General features: G+C 47.3%; 1 protein-coding gene across 1 annotated transcript in view; it reads right to left on the reverse strand.

The window, feature by feature from the left end:
* Window positions 1-20,013, reverse strand: part of Slit3 (slit guidance ligand 3) — a 590,749-nt gene that overhangs the window by 21,167 nt on the left and 549,569 nt on the right. Inside the window, exons 27-32 of the mRNA XM_003473328.5 lie at window positions 18,285-18,382; window positions 16,156-16,295; window positions 13,154-13,247; window positions 9,048-9,185; window positions 7,240-7,480; window positions 4,954-5,084 (exon numbers count right to left, since the gene is read on the reverse strand). Coding sequence (XP_003473376.2) covers window positions 4,954-5,084; window positions 7,240-7,480; window positions 9,048-9,185; window positions 13,154-13,247; window positions 16,156-16,295; window positions 18,285-18,382 — 842 coding nt within the window. The remainder of the gene's footprint in view (window positions 1-4,953; window positions 5,085-7,239; window positions 7,481-9,047; window positions 9,186-13,153; window positions 13,248-16,155; window positions 16,296-18,284; window positions 18,383-20,013) is intronic.

Raw genomic sequence — 20,013 nt, forward strand, 5'->3', positions numbered from 1 at the left:
ACTTCTCTTGTGCTTTTAGTAACAACGGTGGGCAAACATGTGTTCAGTGTTTGGGAAGAGCCGGGAGCTCTATGCAAAGGTACCAAAGGTACCTGACTTCTCTCATTTAGCCTTAACACTCATAGGTGTGAGGCACAGTTCTTTTGCTATTTGGAAACAAGAGACTTAAGTGTCCAGTGCAATCTTTGGTCCCATCTCTTAGCCACAGGACCCTATGCCATTGTTCAAAAAAGGGGGATTATGAGGGTGGTCATTCCTCCAGGTGCTGGTGGGTCTCACCTGGATGCCAAATACGACCAATAGGTGGTGGTAAAGCCCCACAAGAACAAAAAAGTGCCTGCAGTTTAGTTGAATCACAGCTTGACTCTTGTGCTCTCCTGCCCTCTTTAAGCCTTGTGGCCAATAAGGAGGCTGTGCCCACAGGGTAGGGTGGCGGAGTCCGCAGAGCACAATTTGGTGGAAGCCTGACCTGGGTTTAGGAGGTTTTTGTTTATTTTTTTTCAAACTCATAACCTTGTGCTTGCCAGGCAGGCACTATGCCATTGAGCTATATGCCCAGCCCCTGACCTGGGTTTAAACCTCAGCTCTGCCACTTAGTATCTTTCTCTGAATATCAGACTCCTTATCCCTCAAAGAGGAGTGGTGCTGCTTGCCTGGGGCTTGTGCTGAAGCTCAGATGAGACAAAGATCTCGCAGTAAATGGAATTGTGGTAATTAAGACTCCAGAAACATGCTCTGTGCCAGGTAGAGCTTGCTTGCTTTTTTAAAATGCCAGATATTTAAAAATTGGAATATTTCGCACAAAAATCAGTCTTTTTAGCTTCTCTTGATAATCTGCATTGCCCTACGGCAGTATCTGTTGGGGATGAGGTCAGCGGCCCCTCTCTGTATGTGGCCGGTACACTTCGGACTACTGCAGCCTCCAGTGCTCCCTAACGTACTCAGAGCTCTGCTACCCCATGACTTTCCTTGCTTGGTCCCTTGGCTTTGAAACCTGATGAATATGCTTCCTAACAAGCCTTACTACTGAGGATTAGAGAACTCTGTCTCACTGTGAGGTAGGGCAGGGCTCAGGACCTTTCTGTGTATTTCTCTGGAGACCTGATGGGATCTTGATGTGCCTTTACCACATCTCATTACCACAGCTGAATAGCTGAGTAAAAGCAGGTATCAGCAGGAGGAAGACCCTGGGACTCAGTTGCTTCAGGTGCTAAGTTCTTCAGGGGCTCTGGTTGGTCTTCCTTACCACAGCGTTGTCTGTGGGGTCCTCAGTGGGCAAAAGTCCGTAGGATCCCAACTTCCCTAATAGGTTGACTCTGGTTTGGCTTTCTGGCTGTCACCACAAGGCTGAGGTTGCCTTCCTGGGTTGCAAGGAGGTCACTGAGGTGACTCTAAGGAGAAGATCTCCTTTCTTTATTTTTGTTTTTTTCTAGAATGGCCTCCTGATCCCCTCAGCTGCTGACAGCTCAGCCTGTGCCCTTGTTTAACCCAAGGGTCTTCTAGTACAGCTTCTACTGATGAAGTACCTTCCTCCCCAGGGTTTCTCCCCTTTTTAGACTATGGAAATGCTTCTCAGTGTATGGTAACCCGCAACACAAACATTATCCCTTCCGGGGACTCTTTCCTGGTCTTCCATGCAAAACATTTGCACAGCACAATGCTGGTGTCTCCATTGCATGTGTGACTCTGCTACTGCTGGTTCATATGTGTGTCTTTTCCCCTGGGCTGTGTGTATTTAATCCTGTGTTCCTATCTCTGGCCTAGGCCTGCTCCAAATAAGGTGCCTGATGAGTGTTTACCAAATCAATGAGTGGAAGACAGTCCTACAGGTTGAGCTGCTCTAATTTAAAAATACAAGATCCAAATACTCCAAAAAAAAAAGTTTGAAAAATTTTGACACCAATATGTCACAAGCAAAATGTTCCATACCTGACCTCAGGTAATGGGTCATAGTCAAAGCACAGGCACAGTAAAAAGAGTATTTAAAATTCCTTTTAGGCACTACGTATTTGATTTATATGAAACACAAGTGAATTTCATGTTTAAATTTGGATCCCATCCCAAGTATGTATATGCAAATATCCACAAATATGAAAACATTTGAAATAAAAAACACCTCTAGTCTCAAGCATGTTGGATGAAAGATATTGAACCTGTACTAGGGCCAAAATAGGACTGGCTCAGAGGACTGTATCAGGAAGCAAAACTATTTTAACATGGGATTTCTGGAGCCTGGGGCCCCTTATAATCGTGAGCTGAAGGATGCTAAAGAATCTGTCACCAGGCTTGGCTTGAAAATTCAAGTCAAGCTTGCTGGGCAGGTGTGACTCAGCTCCTCCCATGGATTGGGCCAAGAGTCTGGAGTCTTCAAGGGCCACTTTCTGAACTTCAACTGTTTACTGGGAGCTTTCGTGGGCAGCAATTCTATTTTCCTATCTCATAACTCAGCATGGTGATTACAGATTTCTACTACCAACATCACCTTTTACCAAGCCACTGTCCCCAGCAGGGCAAGAAGATACTGGACTGCTTTGGAATAGTCCTAAGCTTTGGACACTGCCTGGCTATCCCCGAAACTTGGTTTCCACCTCCTCTCCTCTACAGGCCCCTGTCACTACTCAAGTTTGCCAAACATTCTCACAACCTTTAACAGGAGCCATCTCCTGAAAGCGTCCACTATATACAGAGGCAAGAGATAGAGTCACTTGTTTAAACACAAGCCAGTGTGATACCATGTGCTTCTTGTCAGGGATATGGTTTGTCAGAATACACGTGGCCTGGTCTCTTCGGTTCTCTGTCCTCTACATTTGGCCCATGGATTCCAGGAACACAGAGGCCTACTTTCCAGGATACACAGAGGCCAGTGGGTAAGCTCTCCCTCCTGGTGTTTGCTATACCCAGATGTCCCTAACTAGGCTGATCCTGCCACTCTGCACTTTGCATGATGAACCTTCTGCTCTAAGTCCCTTTGTCATTTTTCCTTCTTTTGTCTTTGTTTCTCTCCCAGACTAGCTGGCTCATCTGTTCTCTTGCTTATCCCTTCCCTTCCTTCAGGATGCAACTCAAATTGCCCCTTCTCTGGTTGTTTTCATTAGTAAACTGCAATTTATGTATCAGAAGAGGCTGTAAAACACAGACCTGATTCAGTAGTGTGAAGGTAGGATCTGATGCTTTCTACTGAGTTCCCGGGGCCGGGGGTGGGGGGGTTTTGCTGGAGCTGCTGCTTTATGGGCCACATTCTGAGGACCATTGCTTTTTTTTTCTGATGCTGGGGATCAAAACCAGGGCATCATGAATGCTAGGCAATCATGCACCCACTAGAGCACATCCTCCTTCCCAAACCACTGGTTTTAAAAATAGTTTTTAAAAGGGTTTGCTGGAGGGGAATTAGGGGACTTCTCAAAGTGACGGCATTGTGAAGGAAGGAACTTCCCCACTGTAATCTTAAGGTGGTCTGCTCCTATATAGGTAATATTCTTGAATTCAACATAAAGTTTCAGTTGAAGAAAGATTCAGTTATGAAGAGCAGAAAAATCACAAGTTGCTCTTCACTAATCCCAGTGAATTATGTTCTTGCTTTCCAAGGTAGAATATGGCCTCTCTTTGGTACTACAGCTTCTCTGAGTTTGGATCTCTTTCTGGGGGATTTTATATGATTTTAGGGGTAACATAGACACTTAAAACTTCTAGTAATTATTTAAACTATTATGAATATGCTTATAAATAATTTTTTAATAGTTGTTTAGTACAAGGTGAATATCCTTTATCTGAAATGCTTACGACCAGAAGTATATCAGATTTTGGAATATTTGTATAGACTTTACCAGTTGAGTATCCCTATCCTAAAATGCTCGAAAATCTGAAAAATTTCGATTGTCATGTTAGTTCTCATAGTTTTAGATTTTGGGAAATATCAGATTTCAGATTAGGGATGCTTAATTCATATACCTCTTACTGAGAATTAGGAAAATATTTAACATTACTGAACTTTATGAAAGTGACTTGTCAGTAACACGAAGTTGAATTTAAAAAATGAACAGTTTGAAAGTTAACATAGGGTAGCTTATGAAGTAACTATATAACTGTTAGGCAGAAAATGTGAAAATCAGGGAGCAGTAGTTTCAATCCTGGGTATCCTCCAAAGAGTCACAGATTGAAGACTTGGTTCCCAGCCTATTTCATTATTGGGAGGTGGGGGAACCTTTAGAATGAGGGGCCCATGGGAGATCTTCGTCACTGCGTGCATCGCTGAAAGGGACAATGGAACCTTAGTCCCTTCCACTGCCTCCTTCTGCTTCCATGAGATGAACAGGTTGCTCCGTCATGTGCTCCCCCCCATGATGTGCTGTCTTAGCACAAGTCTAAGCAACCATACAACCATGGACTGAAACCTCCAAAACCGTGAGCCAAAATGAACCTTTCTTCTTTATAAGTTGATTATCTCAGGAATTTTGTTAGCAGTATTGAGATGCTGACTAATGTACAAAGTGACTGCTGAAAAGACTGAAGTTTAGGAAAAACTCTTCTTCAGAACTGGTTGAAAGTCACTTAAGCAGTAATCTATCCCCTGAATGCTCTTGAATTCTCCCCCTTGAGTTGCATGTTAATTGTCTTATTTTCTTTCTTAAACTAATAAAAGATTAGGATGACATTTTGAAAAGGGCATCTCATTAAGCAGCCTTGTCCCATTGGAGCATCTGGCTGCATGCACAGTAGCCAGTTGGTCATTTATCTTATGGTAATGAGGTGTCATCTTCCTGCATGGGTCTGCCTTCCTCTCCTGCCTCTGTCTCCAACACGGACCTCTTCCCTCCTACCTGCCATTCTGTGAGCGTGTGTGTGTGTGTGTGTGTGTGTGTGTGTGTGTGTGTGTAGGAAGAGGGAGGACACATTAGTCACCCTGTGTCTTTTCTGCAGAGGCAAGCTCAGTGGCTGAGTGGGTGTGGCCCTTACCTGTACACCGTGGTTGGAGGGGAGCTCAAGCTGTCGTAGACCAGCCGCACATGGCCCTGGTACAGCTCCAGTGCCAGGGGATCATTGTCTCCCTTGTAAAGAAGGATGCCATTGTCCTTGTCAGTGGCCACCTGGGGAGAGTAGCCAGGGCATGTGGGTTACAGCTTAGCCCTTCTGGACCCACGTCACAGCACCTTCTTAAAGAGGCTGCTTCTGTCCCCAGCCCAGATCTGAATTCAAGTCCATCTTTTCTCCTCCGTCTGTAAATTCCCAGAAGGCAAGATCCATACTTCAGCAAATGCCTACTGTGTTATCACCCACCTGCTATGCACCACTGTGTACGCATAGAGCTCTCCCTTGGTATTTGCAGAAGGTTGGTTCAGGACCCCTTGAGGACACCAAAATTTTGATGATGCTGAAATTCTTTATATAAAATGGCATAGTATTTGCATATAAAATTGCTTATAACATTCATATTCTCTCATATACTTTAATCTCTAAATTACTGATAATACTCAATATAAATGCCATGTAAATGTAAATAGTTGTTAAACTATGTCATTTAGGGGATAATGACAAGGAAAAAGTCTATCTAGGGGCAGTAACACTGCCAATTTTTTTTTCCAAATATTTTCCCTCTGAAGTTGGCTGAATCTGTGGATATTGCATCTGTGGATATGGAGGGTGACTATTTATGTTCGTCTGGAGGCCTGAGCTCTAATCTGTCTTTTCGCTCTGGCCTATGAAATGGCCCCACCAGCGTGCCTGCCCTTTTGGAGGCCTCGTTCTCACTGCATGAAATAGCACAATAATAGAAGCAAAAGGCTAACTACCACCATGTCATTCTGTGGGTACCATGAATCATGCACCATGCTGAGAGTCACCCTGGGACTTTTAAAGACACAGGTGTCTGGGCTTCAGCAAGTCCACTTGAGTCTCTCAGGGGTGGGGCTCAGGCAAACACTTTAAAAGCTCTGCGGGAGGTGCTGAGGTGTGTCAAGCTGAGAGCCACCAGCTCCTGAAGCTGCTCCCAGAGGGGCAGCAGGGATGGGTCTCTGCTAGGTCTGCGGGTTCCCACTGCCTGGCCCCTGCCTAGCCTGAGCAATGGGATGTACAACAGCAAGAGTGAGAGGACACCTGGACGTCTGGGACACTGCGTGCCGCCCTGGCCAGCGGGGACCTAATGTCTTGTGCCTGAGGAGGGGGGCTAAAGAGGGTGGCGGCAACCGGAAATTCCCTCCTTTCTGCTTGTGCCTGGCATCAATCCCTCTCTCAGGGGCGCGTGCATTGGCTGCAGTTCACGGTGGGAGGCAGTTTGAACTTTCCCTGTATCTCCCACTTCCAGGGTCTAGACAGGTGCCCGTCAGGGAGGTGTTTACTGAATGAGCATTTTTCCCATACACTGCAGGTTAAGCTAGGGCTAATGTGGCCATGACCAAAAGGAGGGAAGAGGCTGGATGAAAGATCCCGCAGCACCCACCCGCAGGTGGCAGAGGCCACTGATGGGTCAGCAGCCTGCTGTGATGTCTCTGAGGCTCTTCCTCAGAACCATTCTGTAGTCAGTGACCTGTTCTTTATCACAAAACTTCTCTGCCTACCTCCACCTCAGAACAACACTTAGGTTGATCAAAAATACAGTTTGGAATGAATGGATTCAGGTTCAAGGCAAGATACCTGAAAGAGCTATTTAGAAAAAAAAAAATTGGCTTATACTAACTGGTTTTCCATTCCCCCAAAATGTTCTGCTTGTCCGTGCCTCTGGGTCTTTGCACATGCTGATTTCTCAGCTAGATTCTCCCAGGCTCTGTTCTTTACCCTGTCCCCTCAGTCCCTACCGTCTACTTGTCAGATAAACTACTCATCCTTCTGCTCCAACTTACTTATTTCTGCCTCTGAGAGCTTTTTCTGATTCTTCAGTTAGTGAGGGTTATACCACTGCTATGTGTTCCCACAGCACCTCAGCTGTCGCTGTCATTTTCCTTGCCATATTGGATCATCAAAGTGCTTTGTCTGTCTTGTTTATCACTGAATTCCCACTTCTTAGCATTGTGCCTGGCATTTAAGAGTAGAGCAGGTATTTTCTAGGGCAATCAGTGAATGAGACTAGGTGGGGCTGCGTGCAGGGAAGCTGATCCAGGCGTATCTCTGGCTGTCTCTGGACAGACCTTGATGATGTTTGGGAGGAAAAGGCAGGACTGCTTGCATCCGAGATACCCAGCTGTTTTCTATACAATCAGAACTTGGCAGGTTACGGCCTTTGCAGGGGCAGGGTGAGACGGGACATACCTGCAGGGAGATGTTGGCCTGCGGCCGGACCTTGGCAGAGGCCAGTTCCACATAGGAGTCCTTGCCCACGAAGTTGACAGTGATGAGCTTCTCGCATCTGGGGCCAGCAAAGCCCGGTGGGCAGCGGCAGGTGGGCTCCTGCTGCACTATGATGCACTGTGCCCCATTCTGGCACTCGTACTGGTCACAGGGGCTGGTCTGTAGCAGGACCATGGGCGGGGGGTGCTCGCAGAAGACCCCGCTGGAAGGAGGTAGAGCAGTATGGGTGGGGATGGGAAGGGGGTGAAGAGGTGACAGCCACTCATTTACAAAGAACCTCCAACAGAAAGGCGGTGTGCGGTGAGACAAGGAGCCTAGTTCCCGAGTCTGGGTCCAGCCCTCCACCAACTGGGGCAGATCCTTCCTTCATCTAAGTCCTGGTTCTTCAATGTTTTTTTTCAAATAATTTAATCAGAGGAGAGTTCAGGTCCCCAGATTTGAGTGTCATCAGAATTGTCTGAAATTCTGTGAATTTGTTGAAAGTCTAGATTCTCATCCCTGGACAGATAAACAAAACGTGGCATAGCCAGCCCATGGGACACACTGTTCATCCTTAGAAGGAAATTCTGACACATGCCATAACTTGGATAGACCTTGAGGACATTATGCAAAGTCAAATAAGCCACCAAGGACAACACTGTGATCCTATTTAAACGAGGCACCTGGTTAGTCAAATTCATATAAACAAAAAATAGAACAGAGGTTACCAGCGCACTCAGAATTGCTTAATGGTAAGTTTCTGTTTTGCAAGATGTAGAAGCTCTGGTGGTTATGGTTGTGTATAATTCCACAGAACTACATCTTTAAAAACTGTTAAGCTGATAAATTCTGTTATGTATATTTTATCATAATTTTTGAAAAAGTACAGACTCTTAGCCCCATTTTTTTTTTTTTTTTTGCTATCCCCAAGTTTTAATTTGGTAACTCTAGGATGGGGCTCAGGAATTTTTATTTTCATCCGCATCTGGTGCAGATGACCTCAGCTGAGCTTTGAGAAACACTGGTCCTTCCCGGCTCATACGCTCACAATTTGCATATTCTGCATTTATGCCATCTAGTGAATACTGGTATACATGGAACTGCACTCCAGTCTAAGCCCCCTAAGTATGGCCTCTGCTTCCCCCAAGTCCCTGCTGTCCCTCCCAAGTGGTGTTAAGAGCTAGACCAGAACCTGGGCTGCTTCTGCACACTGCGCAGATGTCCAACACCTGGGCGGTGCCTCTCCGGCCACTTTCCCTGTGGCGTCACTAATTCCAGAGACGGACCCCAAATCCTCTCAATCGCTGCCTTTTCTCTCCCCTCTCTTTTCTTCCTGCCCTTCTCTTTCCCTCTCCTTTCTCCCTTCCTCTTTCTCTACTCTCTTTCTTTTCACTCCTGTCCTCTTCTCCTCCTCTCTCACTGTCTCTTGCCGTCTTTCCTCATATTTCTTTTGTGGTTCTGGATACTGAACACAGGGCCCTAGGCATGCTAAGCCTACACTACACTCTACACTACGTCATACCCACACCCTGGACCTCTGTTTATGCTGCTGGGATACCATATACTTGTTGTGTAGCTAGAAGAAAGATTCTGGCCAACACGGGCATGTGAGACCCCACCCTATAAGCTGAGCCCCAAGGTGGTGCCACCTTTCATTAGATGGAATCAGGCTCAAGCGTAACATGTACATGGATTTACCCTGAGTAGCTTTAGGGATGACCGGGCCTCAGACTCCTTCCCCTGCCATGGTGGTCCAGACTGTCACCTTCCCAAAGTGCCCTCTGCCATACCTGAAACCTTGGGGGCAGATGCACGTGTAGCCGTTGACCGCGTCCACACATTGGGCCCCATGGCGGCACTTGTGAGCCATGCAGTCATCATTGTTGATCTCGCAGAGCTTCCCACTGTAGCCAGGGACACACTCACACCTGGAACACAGGCAGAGTGGAGTTATTCCTCGGGGCTGGGCCAGCTTTCCTTCTCCATTAGCCCCCCTCTCTATGGACTCAAGTTCCTTGTGGACCCATGAGGTCTGGTTCTATTATTTGGCCTCACTAGTAGGTCTCCAGTCTTTGTTCCCTGAGGTCAAGGTTTCTCTGCTTCATGTAAGGGTCCAAGTCTTGTTTTTAGGAGCCAGACTGAGGAGCTCAGGATGGAACCACCCAGTTTTTGGCTTGGACCTGCCACCTTCAACATAGAACTGATATTCAGATATATCCTTTATTGTGCCATCCTTCCAGAAATGTCTCATTGAATTCTCCCAGATCCCTGAAAGGGAGGATATAGTTTCAGGAAGAAACTAGAGTTCAGACAGTATTGAAATCACTTCTTTGTGGACCCCATTTAGTGACAGTTTACACTAACTATGTGCCAGGAGCTGTTCTACATATATCAACTATTTATTCCTCCCGAGTCTCTCATTTTTCCCTATCTCTAAATGCAGTTGACAATAAATAACTCTGTCTCTTATGGTTGCTTTAAAAATTAAATGATAGACTCTGTGGAGTGCACTGAACATTGAGTAAACAGTCAATTTGATAAGGAGATGATGGGAATGAGGAGGAAATGGAAATGACGCTGTTTTTACTTCCCTGGGTTTTGTTTCATGGTTTGTTCACCCTTCCTAGAGACTTGAACTAAGAAAAGAAGAGAAAAATCTCTTATCCTTTAATAAAATGGCTTGTATGTATCTCCTAGGAGAGGAGATGGGAGCTGTGGCCTACCCCAGCTCTGCACAGTCCCCAGCTCCTGCACAGCGCCTGCACAACTGTTCTCTAGAGAGCAATGTATCAGGAACTCCACTGCCATCTCTGCCAGCTCAGGTCAGAAACATTTGAGGGGAAAAAAGCCAGTCTGGTCGGTAGGCACCGGGGCTCCCTGAATATGCATCTCTGGGTTTTTTTTTTTTTTTTTTTTTTAAATCTAGGCTAACACTAAACTGAAACGTCAGCATGGAACCAGACCCAAGGGCACCCAGGTCTGGGGCTTTGGTGCCCCTGCAGATACACACAGTGCATACCAGCTTCTCAGACTCAGAGAAGTGCAAAAGCTTTGCAGGAGACAAACAGCTGAATTCTACTGGACAGAGTAAAAATACAAATCACAGTGTATATAAGAGGTAGGGCCGGTATAGGGAGTTGATACAGGGAGTTGTGGAGGGTCAAGCAGCAGCACTGAATACTTAAGTTTTCCCACAAGGAGCTGGTCTTCTTCCCCTCACCTCACTCTTCCCTTGAGTAGTGGATGGAGCCAGCATTGCAGGGGTCAGAAGAACATGGTGCACACTGCAGATTTCACGGCAAGGAGACACATGGAAGGCTGTCTTGTCTCGGATGCAAACAGCTCCAGAATCTAAGGATTGACTAAGCCTGTGCTCAAAAATGGCAAAAGCCTGCTAAGATCTGACCCATCTCTTACATGCATTTAGCCAGCAAACTTGGCACAGGACAAGTGCTCAGCACAGGCTAGTCCCTGGGATCACTGCTTTGTTGTTATTTTCAGTGTCTACAGGCAGATACAATCTATTCTTGATAGAGACCTTGTTAGAATATACAGGAGATCTCCAAGGACAAATATCTTCATACTAGCCAAAGGTCATGCTGACCGTGTTTCCTTTATTAATTCCTCTAGGAAAATAACAAAAACAAAGGTCACGGTGACTGGGATAGCAGTTGTTTGATGATGGGAGGGGACAGAGATGGAACACTGTCCTGGGAGAAGTACTGATTTAAATGCATTTGAATAAAAAACTAACAGTATTGAGCTGTTTAATAGGTCTTCTCAAGATAGTATCTTTGAAGAGACATTACATAGAAATAAAATATCTAAGATTACAAAAATTTGACTGACTTCTTTTTTTCCTATATTGTTCTAGAGCTCAAGGGGGGTCTTGGTTACAACAGAGAATGAGATTTCTAGGATCAAGTATTAGAAGATCATAGTAATCTGGCGGCTACAATCCCTGGCATTCCTACTCCAGAACTGTACCTAGTCTCTATGCTTTCTCAAGAAAGCATCCTCTGAGCTTGCTTTCTGTCCACTCAGCCTAGAATGCCATTTGTCTCTCCATCAGCACTCACTCTCTACCGCTCAGTCCCCATTCATTGCTCTTTTCTAGACATGCCCAAAGCACTAGCCTGCCAGTCTAGCTGTGAGCACAAGCCAGCTCTGCTTTGGGTTTATTTTTCAAGTTTGTTTCAAATGTTCTCCCCCACCTCACCCTTTGCTCTTCATTCTGCTCTTCCCCACCTCCCAGCACAGGACTTCAAGTGAAGCCAAATCCTGCGGGGTGTAGGAGGCGCCCTTCACAGTCAGGTGACAGCTTATGACAGTCCCACCTGGCAGATTGCAGAGAGGGATGGGGCAGGTAGGATGCACAGGAACGGGGTGGGTGCATGGTAGGACCCATACGTCCTTTGGTCTCAGCAGAACAGAGGCCCTGTTACACTTCTTCCATTTTCACCAGTGATGAGCTCTAGGCTTAGGATGTCAAAATAGAAAAGGACACACCTGGAAAGACATGCCCCTCTCCCCTTCTCACCCTTCCTTCCTACAGACTCTATCTCAGCCCATCCAGATTCTATCTGGCTCACATCCCATCTACAAGAGGGCAGGGCTTCTTCCTGTGTTATATGTAGCAGGTTTTTCTTTCTCAGAACTCTGAGGCTTCCCAGAGCCAGAAGTACAGGGTCAAGAAATTCCTTTTTTATGTACATGTTTGCTCAACCAAACCTCTGTGCAGTCTCCACAGTCAGTGCTCTGCATAGATGTCGATCTGTGGGGCTGATGGCTAGGCTGGGGACAATAACTAGAATCTATGATTCTTAGACTTTATGATTCTAAGAAGCTCCTAAGAATTCACAGTTCTGAATCTCTAAGATTCTGTGATTCCATGATGTCTTTAACCTTTGGCTTTTGAAGATCCTGGGTCTGTATGAAGCCCTAATCTTGGCAATATAAGAAACAGTCTCAAACACCCAACACCTGAGAACTTGCTGCCTAGTAACTGAGATGTGGACAGGCTCAAGGTGAGAAGACCCACCTAGACTTGTGGTGGAGCTCCTTTCCCCAGAGGTTGGAGTTGCCACTGGACCAAAGTCTGACCACTATTCTTAGAGACTCGGCAGTCTTGTACTGAGCTCAAGACACAGTACCCTCATCCTTAGGGGAGGCTCACTAGGGTTGCTTCTGTGTTTGCTAAGAGCTCATGCTGGGGGCTCCAGCTGCTCCAGTCTCTGCCTGCCCCCCATACCCTGGTTCCTTGGTGCTATAGGTTTTCACCTGTGTCCCACAGAGCCTTCTGGGGAGGATAGGTTTGGGAACAGACCCTAGCCACAGGTCCTGGGATCTTTCTCTGTCAGAAAATTCCAGGTCTTGAGAGTTTTAGGATCTTCCCCCAGAAGAGACAATGCCATAAGTCTTTGTGACAGGGCATGGAGGGTGAAGGTGGCAGAGAGCCCAGGAAGGACTTCCCAGGAGACCCATTAGATTCTCAGGCTCAGGAACTGGATGGCCTCTCCAGAGGCAGCTTCTCCACCCACCTTAGAATTGCTTTTGTGCTCGCTAGATGCTTTTTGACTCTCCTGCTCACTATAGAGACGCTTCACCAATGGCTGTGGCTGCTGAACCAAGTCAGAGCTCCTGCCCCCTCCCCTCAGGGATGCATAAGCTCGAAAACTTGCTGTGGACAAGGGAAGCAGAGCACGGTGAGGGCTACACACTGGGAAGGGGACTGAGTGTACCTGTAGGAGGTACATTCCTTAGTGTACCTCCTACACTAAGCTTTAGAAAGGAGAGACATAGAGCAAAGCAGTCATCACAAAGGCTCAAATCCAGACTGCTGGAGGCAGAGTGCACATGGCCCCTTGCTGGGGCAATGAAGCCATGCCTTCCTTACCTGAACCCTTTGTCCAGGGAGACGCACTTGGCCTCATGTTGACAGAGGTTCATCTCGGGCACACAGTGATCAATCACCTCATCACACAGCTCGCCTGGCAGGAGAAGACAAATAACTCGGCATTGAGGGTCCCCAGGAAAGAAGGTCAGACTTATCTCACCCTGGTCGTGAGGTCATCAGAAGCCCTGCGTACTTCTTTTGGGGTATCCTTCTCCTGTACCTCCGCCTTGTTTTCCCTAGCAGTAGCAATGGGAGGATCCCAGGGCCTCTCCTAGCCGCTGTCATGGCAACATCATTTGGCTGTTTTATCTGCTCAAGCAGGAGCTGATACCATAACCCAGACCCTGACCTGAAAGCTAATTCATTTTTTATTCCCCATCAGTTTACCGAGCATCTCTCATGTACATGTGACCCAATCCTGTCCTCCCACATGGCCTGATGGGGGAGATGTACAGGAGGCAGTTACAGCCCTGAGTTGTGAGTGCCATCCTGGAGGTAAACTCTGTGGAAGGAGACTCATAACCTTGCCTAGGAGGTCAGATGGGGCTGCTCGGAAAAGCAGACCAGGCTGAGCAGCCTCGCTCACCTGCAACAGATAAGGAAGCCCTTTGGGTTTTTCAGAAGGAAATATGAAAGGGATTTGAAGTTTTGTCTCCGGATACGCTGCCTTTGAAGTTGCCAGTGCTGCAAAATGCCTATAGGTCATAAATACCCAGAATGAACCCTGCTTGTAAGTCCCCATATGCTCATGTCACTGAATATCTATTTTAGGAATACAGCGGGTGGGGCGTGGAAGACACAAGAGCACCTCCCCAGCAATGCAGGATTTTGCAGGATTTTAAGGTCTGACTTTTGGGTTGCCTCAAATTCTACCCAGCTGAATCAGGTAGAGAGATTTCTGAGAGGGAAACGTCTAACCATGGAAGTTCTCTCCCAGGACTAGAAGTCAGAACAGGGTGGAGAGGAGGCGGCCTGGGCTGCTGATCCCAGGGGACAGGGCAGGAGATCCTGGGGGTGGCTGGGCAGTGGGTGAATGACAGCCTGCTCCCTGCTGTGGTGGGTGGGGACAAGCTGGCTCCTGTCTTGTCCTGAGAAGGGTCCTTCAATCACTCCCCTGCATATTATCCACTCAGGACCACAGGGGTCACTGTATAGGGCTTCCCTCTCTTCTTTGTCACCTGGAAGACCCAAAGAAACAAATAAGTATCACTGTAGGGTATTTTTTTGGGGGGTCAGGGAAACCACAGTGCCCCACTCTCGGGCACAAAGTGCAATAGGCTGCAACCCCAAGAGCAGCTTGGTCACCTGCAGCTAGCAGGTGGGTTCCACCGAGACAGGGCACGTTTCTCCTCCGCTTCCTTTCCACTGCTCAGCTAGCTGCCTGCTGGAAAGTCAGTTCAGGCCCCTTCTCTGGCACACACAGCCCATCTTGAGCCCCTCTGTTTGTGGAATAGCGACTTAACCTTATCCAGGGCTTCCTCTTACCTTAGACCAGAAGCACCTTGTGGGCTGAGACCATGCTTTCGATTTTTTGGTGTTTCTAGTCGCTACATATATAGTAGGCACACAGTTTAAGCATTGCCTGTTGCTAATGTAACTTGTGGTTACAATTCTTCCTTCAGAAGATGGAAGCTTTTGGACAAAAGGGAGATTTGTCTGTACATTCTCCCAGCACAAAGCCTTGTTGAGCCAGGAAGCTCAGGACTAATAGGCTGGGTCGTCTTTCCTAGCGGGCCTTGGACATGCCAACAGTTCCAAGGGTGTGCTTGGGAGTACACGGCTTTTGGGGTGCAGACTTCAGAACAAAGGATCTGAGGGGCGAAGGCAGCAACTTGGCTTCCTTTTCAGCTTCCTGTACTGCAGTCCTGAGGACTGCTTCTATTCATATTCTTCACCAGAATTGTCCCATTTCCCATTTCATTCTTGACATAAAACGAGATTCTAGGCAGGGACTTGGCAGGCCCTGAGTTATACCATTCTCATTTCCCCCTTGCTTGAGGCCAGTATTTCCAAAACATGCTTTTTATAAGACAGGGCCTCTAGGTGGTAATGGTTGTATACAGTGGGATTAGAGGGATTATCTGAGATCATGTAACTTTGGAAATTACTGGGTTAAACAACCTTAAACAGTTTCTTTAAAGCAGGAATTTCCAGAACCCTCTACCATACTAATTTACATCACAAGCTCCAAGAAGAGGGCTATTATTATACACAGTAATTCCAAGACGTTTTTAAAATAGATTCATCCTCAAAGAATTCATAGAATTTGTAGAATTCTGGTCTGGTACAAGCCACTTTAGGCTGATCTCATAACAAAGTAAGCTGTGTTTGCACCAACTGGTGGAATTTTGCTTCACAATGTAATGTTGTATTTTATTCTTTTCATTAGGGGAGGCTACTGTAGGAAATAAAGGTGGTTTGTTTTGGGGTGGGTGGGCAGAATGATATTCTTGAGAAATAATAACTTCTGTGAGAAGACTTCCCCTATTCTCCAGCTGGGACATGTTCTGCTTTGTGCTCCCACAATCCCGGGGTTTACACAGGATGTGTTCTCATTCTACTGAATCCATGTGTTTCTCTCTACTTGAGCAAGAACTTTGTCTTGCTTGGTTTTATGTCCTAAGCTCCTAGCAGAATGGCTGGAAAATGTGGACTTCCCGAGATGGTTGCCTAGACCACACACAATGTACGTGTCTCCCCGCCAACCTCAGACACTGAACGAACAAACAGCTGGAAGGGCCTTGGAAACCTGTTTCAAAGTGGGAAGGAGTTGGGGACCTGCTGGGGGTGGGATTAGGGGTGCAGGAGATGGATGAGTTAATATAGGGTTTTGGGGGCATCCCTTATGCCCTATCATAATCTTGGGATCTTAGCTTTGTCCACAGAGAGAAAGGCGGAGGGGTCCCTCTTCCTTTAGAGATACCATAAAGGAAATGGGATTCTTCCCGTGATTTCTCCCACCCCGTCCCACAGGCACAGGCCGGAGCTCCCCAGAGCCTCACCTGTGTAGTTGGGCGGGCACACACACACATAGTTGTTGATCCCGTCTACACAGGTGGCATTGTTCTCGCAGTCATTGTCCTCGCAGTCATCTGGGTTGATTTCGCATCGCTGCCCCTCAAAGCCCAGGGGGCAGGAGCAGCTTTAGATGCAAAGGGTTGCAGGGGAGCCGGAGGCCAGGTAAGTGGTGGGCAGAGAGGAAGATAGAGGGTGGAAATATTAGTCAGGTGTCTATTGTGTGTGGAGGCCAAAGATAGCATTCTGGACACACAATGCAGTGGGGCCCGAGCCAGAAGACTCAGAGGAACTTCAAGGTCATTTCAGCCCATCTCCTGTCTCCAGGCAGTGTTCTGTCTCCCCTGGTCCTGGCTGGCCACCTTGCCCATGGTGAAAATTCCTACCAGCAGTGCCTCACTCCCATTCCCCAGCTGGAAGAGGTTTCCTGGATTTGGCTTAAATTCCCATAGCTGTCTTCTAAACTTCCCTTCCCGTGGTTCCTCTGAGGCAGAGTAATTCCCTTTGAGACAAAGGAAGACAGCAGAATAAACTCCAGATGCCCGAGTTTGGACTTCTATCTTCAGAACCATGAGAAAATACATTGCTGCCCTGTTGTCCTTTGCTATGGCAGGCCTAAGAAATGAGTTAGGAGGGAAGAAGGCACAAAGCTCTTTCTGATCAGTACCGCTGCCAGCCTGCCTGGAGCTGGCATCCTGCAGAAGATCCTTCCTCCTCTGAGAAGCACACACAAAGTGTAGTGTCCACAGCCTTTGCCTTGTTGCCCTAACCTTCTAACCCATTTCCTGAATCCTGTAGATCTGGGCCTTTTGCCTTTCAAATTAATGTTTGGAAATATTTCCTGTTCATTTGAAACTCCTCGAAGACCTAGGATGGAAACAAGATACTGGGTGACACATGATAGTCTGCAGAGGAAGTTCCTCCCTACAGCGGGGCACAGCACGGCTCTCAGCCCAATGCCCCTGTCCTTTCTCCTCACTCTTGCTTTCAGTGAGCAGAGGAAGCGAGTGGTTTGGCTGACTCGGGGCAGGAACAGGAAGTTGGCCTTGAATTTCACTTTTCATGAGTCAGGGTTTGATGGGACTGGCTTGGCAGGAGCACAGTGGGTGGGTTGGGTTCTCCAGGAGGTAGAACTGGGAGCCCAGAACTTGATTTCTTCAACAGACCACACAGCAGCTTCTGGCTATAGAACTTTTTGATAATGAATTGTTTGCAACCTGAGCTCTAGGGCATCGGCCCAGAGCTTGGCATAGTGGCCTTGTCTTTACTGCAGAGGGGCGGCTGCCCAGCCCGCTGTGCCAAAGGAGCCACTTCCCAATGGTCTGCATCTGCCAGGCTAATAGGCTGGGGAACTAACTGGGCATCTGAAAGCTGCTGGGGAAGGCAGGAAGCTGGAAGAGAGGGCTTTAGATTTGGCAAATGTTTAATGCCACCTCTAGGACTGCTTAATTTAAATGGTTTCTATCCTTTTTTATTTCCTGAAACCTTAATGTCAAAGAGGAGAGGACTGGAGGTGGGGTTGCAAGATCCAGGAATCAGTATTAAGATATTGAATCAATTATTCTACCCTTCTTTTCTATTTTTTTTCTTTCTTTCTTTAAATAAAAGATATGTGACCTACAGCAAATCAATTTCTGTGCCTTGGTTTCCAATATATTCTATGAGGACAGGTTCTTCCTCCTGGAAATGGTCATGAGAAGATCATAAGATGCATGACTAGTCAGTGCCTGGCACATGCGAGCACTGTCATTAATATCACCTATTATTATTATTATTATGTATAAACCAGAAAAGAGTAGTTTTTCAGATTTTTCAGCCAGCATTCTATACTTTTCTGACAGATCTTTCAGCCAGCATTCTATACTTTTCTGATTTCAACTAGTAGCTGTAGCCTTCTTTGCAGACTTCCTGGCTCAGAGACAAAAGGCTAGTATTAGATTCAAATCCCTGTGCCGCTATTCACTCTGTAACTTCAGGCAAAGGGTTTATCCCTTTGATGTTTCAGTTTGCTTATCTATATAGCAGGAATAATAGCACTCTCTTAATGGGATACAGAAGACCTTGACATTATTTATATGCGGAGTCTGCCTATGAGGAGTCTAGGGGAAGCTGTTACCTGAACCCATCCTTGTGGCTCTCACTTAGGTGGCAGGTGCCTCCGTGCTGACAGGGGTTCTGGATGCAGGTGTTGATGGGCACGGTGCAGTCCTTGCCCTGAGGAGCAGAAGGGAGAGAAGCACCTGGTGAGGAGGACTTCAATGGCTGCCATGATCCAGCATCTTCTGGGATGAAGTTGAGATGGTGGCAAGAAGCTTCTGGGTCAAGGGTGTGTAGTGGGAGCCAGCTAGAGGGAACCCTCATGTCATAGTGGGAAGGGAAGGATGCCAAGAGCCCCAGAACACAGGCTGAAGCTGCCCTGCTTCCCTGAGTTTTCTGTACAGCGCTCCCGGGCAAAAACACTGGGGTTTGGATGCAGGTGAACTTGGTTTCACATTCCAGCACCACCTCTTTCTGCCTGGCTGACCTTGACCTTGCCAAAAGAAAAAAAAAAAGCCTCTATCCTCTGATAGTGCTGTTATGAGAATGGAACTACAGCTTTCACAGAAGGCAGTTGTTATGGTTTGTGTTTAGACGTCCTTCCAGAGCCTCATGCAGTCATGGCAAGGGCAGCCTTTCAAAGGCCGCCGAATCTAGTGCTTGTGATTGGCTCATTGTCCAGTTGCTGGGACTGGGGTGTTAGTGCTGCACCTGCCCAGGGGTGGGAAGCCAGCATACAATATAAGGGAGGGAAAGAGGTGTGCTGTACCCTTTTTCCCTTTTCACTCTTGTCACTTGCAGCTGCCATGATGGCTGCCCCTTAGCCACACCATCTTGCCTTGGAGCCATCTGAGTATGGACTGAAACCTCCAAAAACTGTAAGCTAGATCAACCTTTCCTTCCTTTATTTTGGGTGTTGGGTATTTTGCCCCAGTAATGAGAGAAAAGTAACCAAGACAACAGTGTGGCAGTTGTATAACCCACTTAGCACATAGTAGGCATCCTATAAATGCTAGTGCAGGCATTACTGTTAGTCTCACTGAGGTTTTACTAGTCTACAATTTGAGTACGATAGACTGAGGCTGAAGGTGGATTGAGCCAAAAGATCTTGGCTTCTAGAATATGACAACCTTCCAGAGAGTCATCCTCTGTTGGGCTGGAGTGAGGTCCAGGTGTTGGTATTTATTCCAGAATTCTGCAGGTGAGTCCAAGGTTAGGCTGGGCTGCAGTAGGTTTCCTTGGACCAGGCTCCTCGGAAGGGAATGTTGGAGCTGACGAGAAGCCAACTGTGTGGCAGGTGGGGAGGATCATGTCAAGCAGAAAGAATAGCAAGGACGGAGGCTCCAAGGAGAGAGGATAGTAGACTTGGTGTCCCAGGGAGCAGCCCACTCTTCTTGATGCTTTGGCACCTGCTTTTGCTTTGGGACTGAAGGACCAGGGTTGCACCCAAGTACTGGCAAGTAGCCCTTTGCAAGAGTTGGTAGCATGGGCCCGGGGAGGTATCTACTGTGTGTGTTTCTGGGCCACAGTTTTAGGATTTGGGTACTTGCCAGGTGGGGGTGATCATGGGAGCTCTCCCACTGCCACCACCACCTGCTCGCCATCTGCCTGAGAAAGTCTGCTTCCCTCTTCTGCTGTTGCCAGTGCCCGTGATGGCATGGGACTGGAGCTTCCTGGCTGCGTGGTAGCTGCCAACTAAGCCTGCAGTCTTGGCCCAGGACAACCTCTGCTGTGGACACTCTCAAAGGCATCCTCCTACCTTTTTAAACACTGCAGCCTCAGGTCCCTTCTCCCACAGGCAGGAGCCA

Source organism: Cavia porcellus, unplaced genomic scaffold (assembly GCF_034190915.1).
Source record: "Cavia porcellus strain 051 isolate PalLab524CR breed Dunkin Hartley unplaced genomic scaffold, mCavPor4.1 scaffold_19, whole genome shotgun sequence".
NCBI lineage: Eukaryota > Metazoa > Chordata > Mammalia > Rodentia > Caviidae > Cavia > Cavia porcellus.